The sequence below is a fragment of the Charadrius vociferus genome, unplaced genomic scaffold (genome assembly GCF_000708025.1).
Source record: "Charadrius vociferus isolate BGI_N301 unplaced genomic scaffold, ASM70802v2 scaffold286, whole genome shotgun sequence".
NCBI classification, from domain to species: domain Eukaryota; kingdom Metazoa; phylum Chordata; class Aves; order Charadriiformes; family Charadriidae; genus Charadrius; species Charadrius vociferus.
This window is the reverse complement of record NW_009648967.1, coordinates 404,613-413,290: the sequence shown is the minus strand read 5'-3', so window position 1 is coordinate 413,290 and position 8,678 is coordinate 404,613. Positions and strand designations below refer to the sequence as shown.

Below are 8,678 nucleotides of genomic sequence, written 5' to 3'. Positions count from 1 at the left end.
AAAACCTTTCTGAGGCTGTTTTACTACTGGTACTTGGCATTTAAACAGGCAAACCTGTTCCCCCTCCAGACACCTTCAGTGACAAAGCAGAACAGTGTGCAGCAGGTGCAGTCAATAGTTTCCTGTTTGTGTTGTCTGTAAACCAGTTATCCCCATAAGCTATGTGCTTCTGTTATGCTACAGCCTGGTGAGAAATGACAAGAAATTGTGAAGCCAGCTGAGTATTAAGCATTCCTTTCAACATGCACACACATGAAGACGGGGACATGGCACTCACCTGTTTTACTGTCTTGCTCATAGCCTGATTTTGAGGGCAATAATGATAGTATCGCTATTCTCCTCTCCAGCTTGTCTACTACAATCCAATCCTCCTAAAGACCTATCAAACCTCATTTACCTTATAAAGAAGTCTTGATGTAAACAAGAACGGAACTAAAGACAGAACTGAAAATTTTGAAGACAAAGGTTTTGAATTGCTATAAAGTGCTAAGAGTCTAGAATAACGATGTGTATTTGTTTTCATCCACACATCCTTTTCACTGTATCATATCTCACATTTTTGTTTCAACTGCTGCTCCTTTTGAGTCAGAGATTGTCTTCATATCTTTCCTCAAAAAGCTTAGAGCTTGCAGTAAGTTTAAAGGGAAAAATAACAACAGAAGAATAGAAAGATTATTGTTAAATTTAAATTCTCCAAAGTCTATGATGCATATATATTTATATGCAATATCCAAATTAGCTGTGAAGGGCTCAACTTAATGCCATAACATGAAAAGAGTAACAGTATTTTATCAAGGCATATGGTGATTTGGTTTGTTGGAGTGCGACTCCAATGTTCGAAATAGGAAACAAAAATACTACTGTAGTAAATCAGGAAGAAGTGACCTGGCGTGGGATTTACAATCAAAATCAAATTAACTCATTCTTATTTTTTTTCATGTAACTTGGAACAAACTCCAATATAAGGTGAGATTCTGCAATGTGCAGAATACCTATCCATGGTTAAGGGGCAGTGAATGGTTACAACTTTTTGTGTCATGTTCCACAGTTCCTTCATATTTTTCCTTCCAGTTACTCAGTTTGATACCTTTTTTTTCCTTTTCTGTTTTTCTAGCCAATATGTGCAGAACATATTAAATGGTAGATGAACAAAGAGTAACCAAATGTTAAGCTCTCATTGTGTGGACTAAAAATTCTTGCAAAAATGTTTTGGTTTCAATATGGACTAATAGAGGAACCAGCTCTTTTATAACTACACAAAAGACTTTTTTATTTCTCTTTTCAATACTACCCATTTTTGTAAATGCTCGATACAAATATAGGATGTAACATAATTTTAGAAAGTTTTCTAGTCTGGAGGTTTTTTCCAGTCTTGGACAATGATAGCTTAAGAACATGATTTCATCTCCATATCTCTGTTTTCCGTATGGAGCTTTTTTAAGTGGCTTTTAAGTAAAGTAAATGGCAGCAAATTCTGGCCTGGAATTTTTTGAGCTAACAATTGCAGTTAAACACACGCTGATGTTACCATCTTGCATAAGCTCCTTGTTGTTCAGGGAAGGTTCTTCAAGTGTGCTTGACTTTATGCTGTACCAAATTTTATTGCAGTAACTGTTAGCCCATTATGGACTGAGTTTCCAACCTTTGGATGTATTAACATGTCCAAAGCATACAAATATTTCGCAGATGCAGCTGGATGTATGCCTTTTACGTATACTCTTAGAGAAAAGAACTAGAATTATTTTAGATGTTTTCAAGAGCAGCTGCAAAGTGCCAGCATAAGTGTAGGCATAGAAACTCACACTCCGGGACAAAGGCAAATCAGCAGTAGGTAAAGACCATAAAAATATACTTCTTTACAGAGGTTATCTCTCATAACAGAGTGAGTACAGAAGCATTGGCTAATAATATACAGTTGTCAAGGTATTTTTTCCTATTATTCTTTTCTCTGCTATTTTGAATAGTGTAGCACAAAGTTGGAAGATAGCTTCTCCACTCCAGACCATAGAGCAAGGATAGATTAAGCACCACCTAATATAGTTCTCTATATGGGCCTTTCATTTATCCAACCTGTTGCACAAATACACCACATTTCCTTTGAATTCCTTTTTCAAATTATTTCTTAAAGCAATAAGGAATTTACATATGAAAGTCCCTCACAAATATAATTTATAAACCTATTACATGACTTACCTTCTGAAAATAACCTCTCTACTTACTGTTCCACCTATTTCTTTGTTTTCTAAAAAAATGCTAATTCGTCTGCTGAGATTCTTTCTTTTCTATTTCTGCCCTGCTGACTAGCTTCTGTGCTAAGAAGAACTTAAAAAAAACCAAACCACCAAACCCAAAAAACACATCTCCTGCCAGTTCTTAAAGCACAAACTAAAACCTGCACTTGTTCAGAAACTTTTTCAGGGTATCAAGGTACATACAACGTGGCACCTTCAATTTTTGGGTAGATACAGATACACAAAGGATGTGAGAAGGAACAGTAGATTTTTGTTAAACCCTTGTTAATTCTAGGGACACAGGTTCATAGGAATCAACATATCTTGAAGAACTGTAGCACAAGGTAAAAAATGGTTCAGACAGGTCAGAAAGCTCATGTCATGAAACATGAAATAGCAAGAAATGCGGGGGCTTGTGAGAGGAAGAGTGAGCATGTTCTCTGCTAAGGGAAATCCCATTTTTAACCCTAGCCATTAACCTCCCAATCAATGAAACTATGGAAAGATTGATGATGCAGCCTTAATAATGACTGTACAGAAATGGCATGTCCTGAGTTCTTCAGAGCAAGTCTCTTCTATGAAACTAGTACAGCATATCTAGAGTTTTTTCTTTAATAAATGTGTGGGTTTTCTGAAAGCTGTTGGACTTCTGCGTATGGCAGGTATTACAGTGCATTGTGGTGATTCATATCATTTTTGTCTGCCTTTCATCAGCCTGTCTGTCCTAGGTTCCTAATTTCATGTTGATTAAACAAGGCCAGTACCAGAAACTTTGTCATTGTCTTCAGTCCAATCTAGTTGATTCAAAAGATTTAGACATTGATATAACTCAGGGCCCTAGAAATATTGCATGGACTTCTCTTGGCTAGTCTGATGAGCGCTTTCATAGATCAGCAGTTCTTACAAAAGTAATTGAACCATACAAACGTGTTGTACTCAACAAAAGATTTAAAATTTTCTCCTTCTCCCCACCCTATTGATAAGAATGATGGCTAATAGACACTAATGACAGCTTCATGGTGCTGTCAAATACCACGTCCTTTTATTGTGATTAATGATGTTGCCCTCATGTGGTTCAGGAATTGGGGGCACCATTTTTCTTCTTGAAACTTGCTCGCCTGTTGGTGGTCTTGTACTCTTTTTTTCTCAGTGTAGACGTGACACCTCTCTGACAGTGAATTCATAGTGCTGAAAAACATGCCTCAGATCTTGGAGGTAATTTACACCTAAACATCTCAGCTTCTGTCCTGAAATATTTGCTGACTGAAAGAGAGAGATAAAGGTCTGTAGTTGAAACTGCTGCCACAACATCCACTTAGAACGTGAGAGATGATGTTGCCAAATAAACAGGTTTCATGTTTTATTGTGCTTGATATCCGTAGCTACAGGACAATAAAAACACTCTGGAAACATGTTCTTCCAGAGGATCAGAAACACAGATAGCACAATACCGTCTGCTTTTCACTGTATTGAGAGAGGCTGCCTCTTAAGGAAAAGCTGTTCTGAGGGCACTTCTCCCTGTCTGAGCTCCTGTAGGCTTTGCTACCCGTTGGTCCTCTGAGGAAAGCGCCTGCTGCACCACTTCTTTGCAGGGGACAAGGTACCAGGCTACAACAGAGACAAGCATGTATTAGTCTCTTTTTCTGCCCTCTCTTTCTCCTGGCCTTTCTTCCACTTCTTACCACAGCACTGACCGGTGTTTTTCCAAACGGGATACCTGAATCTTGTATGTCTCTATTTGGGTGCATGTCATCCTGTAGTCCTTGGACATGTTAATCCCACCTGCAAAATCATTACTTGCATTTGCACATATAGGCAATGCAGTGTTAGGTCTGTTCCTGCTACAGTTTCATCTCTTAATATTGTCAGGGCATTTATGGAATTTACATGCGTAAAGGTTTTTCCAACACAATTGATTTTCATTGTCTAAATTAATACACAGCCAATAGGAAAGAAGGAAAGAGATAAAGATATTACATTAAAATTTTATTTATGGGGTTCAACTGATGACAATAAAAGAAATTATTTAACAAGGTATGTGTTGACAAAGAATATTAAATAATAGGGGGGGAAAAAGGTGCTTTCTAGACTTCATTATTCAAGAAATTTGGCCTTTGGTAAGCTCACTAATTTAAGGATATGACATTATAAATGCTTTAATCTGTCTTTTTCAACTTCTAGAAGCTTCCATTTTGTTTCTCTTGCTCACTACTTGCTTTCAAAAATCAGTTCCTGGGTGCTGTTAGCTCCTTCTCTGTTAGAAGTCTTTTGTGTTAGCTTGCGTATGCTTACATGTTTGGAGAACTTTCGGCAGGTTTATACAAATTATGTAATACATATACCACTGAATATGGCTAATGCAAATGTGTGAAACCTGCACCTCCTACATGCAATTGCCTGTATTCTTCCCAGATGGCATGTGGCTGCTTTTTGAGATCATATTTTGCATATCTTCCAGTTTCAAAGCAGGACAGGCATTTTTACATGCCCTGTGCTTTTTCTGTGTTTTTTTGATCCTCTGATCCTCTCCTCCCATCTTTGTGCATATCCGTGTTGCAAATTAAGTATCATACTAGTGAACTAGAGGAAATGGAGCCACAATAATTCTGTATACTCAGGTAAGAAGCTGTGCAAGTGACTTCTCTGCCCCTCAGGCAGGTATTTTTTGTCATGTCTTGTAGTGACTGAATCTCAGGAATTGGCTGAAATGCTGAGAATAAGATTTGGTGTCACAGGTCATTCACTCTGCCACCGTCATGGAGGTTTCCGTGCTGCTGCCTGCTAGTGACTGTTCTGAAGTCCACTTGGGTTTTGCTTGAGCTTCTGCTAGGTAGCAGTGATGTCTTGTTTCTACTGCCTTGCTCTTCCTAGGAATTGTGTCTTCAAGAAGAAGAGTATAGGTTAGAATCACTTTAGATTAACATTGCCTGAAAGAAGCAGAATTTAGAATAAACATACTTTTGTATATATCCTAACACTAAGTAGAAGACTGTGCTTATAGTTGGTATTGCACATTACAGTTTATACATCCACTTAGGTTATATATAAAGATATGTGGCAGCATATAATTAAGCAATACATAACAATTTAAAGCTGCAAATAACTAATTGGTTGGTGATGTTTCAGCCAAATTTGTGATTACATCAGGTTTTTCCAATGAATTGTTGCTTAATTTCATGTGAATTATTGCATAAAGCATGAAGGAAGGATTAAACACAGTACTTAATGTTAGCCCAACTGTATTCTATTCTGTCACATACTTCCAGTGTGACTTCAGGCAACCTAATTAACCCCTCCATACCTCTTTTATAGTCTCTAAAATGGGCATAGCCAGTCTGTATATAGGGAGCACTGTAAGATTTAGTTAATTCTTGTTTGTAAAGCACTTTGAGATTCTTGAATGGAAAGTGCTCTATAAATGCAAATAGAAAGGCAGAGTTCTAACTGCAGTTTTAAAACCCTCTGGATGTTTGTCTAATTTACGTCTTTTTGTTGATCATGCCATGAAAAAAATGGAGACTAACATATTTTCGGTGCAATACAGAGAACACTTCTGCAAGTTCACAAGTGACTTCAAGCTCAGAGCATCTACATTATGTATTCAGACACCATTTTTTTTCTTTCTTTGCAATGAAAGAAGGAAGTACCCTCCACGTACAAGTGACTCATTTGAGCAAATGAAACCTGTTCTGATTTCTGAAGCTGTGTTCTAAATTTCACACATTCAATTTCTTCCAGATCACCACAGACCTGAGGCAGCGTTGCACAGACAGCCATACTGGAACCTCAGCCTCTGCACCTATGGCTGCAGGCATCATTGCACTGGCACTGGAAGCAAAGTAAGATCTGAGTTATACTCTGAAAAAAAAACCATAAGCATACAGAAAGATCTTTCTCACTCATCCAGCACCTTTATCCAGGGATCTCAAAGTGCTTTGGAAACTTTTTTGTGGTAATTCACTGTACCATTCTAAGGGCAGGAAAGATCTTTGAGCTTATCTCACATGCAGGAAAGCTGACACCGTGGAAATGGCAACAGAGCACTTTGTATTGAAATAGCTTGGAACAGTGTTGAGCACAGGTAGTTTCCACTAAATTATGTACGGTATCCTCATGATATCTTAGAGCACTCTCACAGTGCTGCCCAGATCTGCTGTACTCTGCAGGCTACTGTAGGTCGCCTCTTGCATTCAACAGGGTCCTCCTAGCAGCGTCCGTTCTTGAACATTGAAGAAAGTTTTGGCATGGTGTTAGGCTACCATGAACAGAAATTAAAATATAAATATAATAAAAATAAAAATTCTCAACTTCTGCATGCTGACACAAGTCTGTATTTTCTAATGGGTTAAGTTCCTTATCTGTAAAAACCTTGGATAGTGTAGCTCCATAGTCCTTTTACCTTTAGCTCAGAAAAGTTTGTCTTACAAGTGTTTCCTCAACTGCAGGATTTTGTTCTTTTTGTCTAATATATCTCTTTAACGTACTTTATGGAGCAGCAGAAATACTGGAGATTTATGAGGTAAATCTGTATTTCAAAACATTTTGCATTACTTTGCACTGTGTTGGGTAGTATTTGAAGGTCTAACGTGGAATGCTTCACCCCAAATCCTGCTTGAACTCAAATGTTTTTAAGTGCTAGGAGATTGATTCTATTAAATTCTGAAGAAAACCAGTTTTCTCTAGGGGCAACCAGTTCCTTTGAAGGAAGTAAAAAATTTGCGCACAATACTAATTTCAAATTGTATGCAATTCATAGCAGCAGAATTATGTTTCCAACATTAGTGCTGCTATTTTGAAGAAATCATGGGCCAATATTCAACACAGAATACTTTTTTGCTGTTGAGTTATAGTCATGAGAATAAGATTTAGTAATTGAAGAGGTGACATAATCTTAAATAGTGCAGCGCTTGTATCATTATAATTAGATTTTCTTATTGCAGTCATTAAAAATAAAGGTATTTTGAAAAGTTAATATAGTGCTATTGTTTAAAAAAATCTTTTTATTCTCTTCTTAATCTCAGTTTTAAAATCCCTAAATTCATTCTAAACATTCTCCACATGCAGATAACATTGCATGTGCGTGAATTTCATTCGGTAGAAAGTTTTTGTAATTATTTCTTAATGAAAGGATGTTCCTTGTAATTTATTGTTTGTATTTTATATGACATTTTGTGTGCATTTTCTAACAAATGATTGTTGTGATTGAAAGTTTCAAGGAGTTATAGCAGATAATACCTACAACCAAGCAATTGCTGATTGTGACATCTTAAAACCCACTGAGAAGCTTACACTTTACACAGCCTTGTTTCTCTGGGAACTTTGGTGACTATCCCAATGGGAAATCCATGATAATACCATGATAATACCTATGGACTAGTATTTTTTTATTCCAACTTAATAGTTGCTATGATAGGAACAAAGACAAGACCATACTAAAACTTCGCATGTGATGATGGAGGCAAAATCTGCCACTGACTAAAGATCCTAGTCACTATTGTGCATTTGTAGTACAACTGTTGTTGCATGGTGCTAAGAAGAGATTCAGGGTTAAAATGTATTAATTTTGCCTCTTTTCAGATTCTATTCAGTTTCAGTACGTGGAGGATTCTTACTTATTTCCAAATCTTTGATTGTGTATATGAATAGATCCAATGGAATTATATTAATAATATCATAAATGTGTTTTATTCATTTTTATTCATAGAATCATAGAATTGCTGAGGTTGGAAGGGACCTTTAAGATCATCAAGTCCAACCATTAACCTACCCTGACAAAACCACTTGTAAACCATGTCCCCAAGTACTACATCTACCCTTTTTTTAGACACCTCCAGGGATGCCAAATCCAACACCTCCCTGGGTGGCCTATTCCAACATTTAATAACCCTTTCAGTGAAAAAATTATTCCTAATATCTAATCTAAACCTCATCTGACATGACTTGAACCCATTTTGTCTCGCCCTATCTCTTGTCAGCAGGGAGAAGAGGTCAGCCCCCACTTCTCTACAACCCCCTTTCAGGTAGTTGTAGAGAATGATAAGATCTCCCCTCAGCCTCCTCTTCTCCAGGCTAAACAACCCCAATTCCCTCAGTCTTTCCTCATAAGACTTGTGCTCCAGACCCCGCACCAGCTTTGTAGCCCTTCTCTGGACACAGTCCAACACCTCAATGTCATTCTTGTAGGGAGAGGCCCAAAACTGAACATAGTACTCGAGGTGGGGCCTCACCAGTGCCGAGTACAGGGGGATTATCACTTCCCTAGTCCTGCTCACCACACTATTCCTGATACAGGCTAGGATGCCGTTGGCCTTCTTGGGCACCTGGGCCAACTGCCGGCTCATATTCAGCCAGCTGTCCACTGTCACCCCCAGGTCCTTTTCTGCCAGGCAGCTTTCCAGCCACTCTTCCCCAAGCCTGTAGCTCTGCATGAGGTTGTTGTGACCCAAG

General features: G+C 37.9%; 1 protein-coding gene across 1 annotated transcript in view; it reads left to right on the top strand.

Moving 5' to 3' along the window:
• The window catches only part of PCSK5 (proprotein convertase subtilisin/kexin type 5), a 237,051-nt gene that overhangs the window by 106,921 nt on the left and 121,452 nt on the right, over positions 1–8,678 (top strand). Inside the window, 1 exon segment of the mRNA XM_009887718.1 lies at positions 5,970–6,070. Coding sequence (XP_009886020.1) covers positions 5,970–6,070 — 101 coding nt within the window.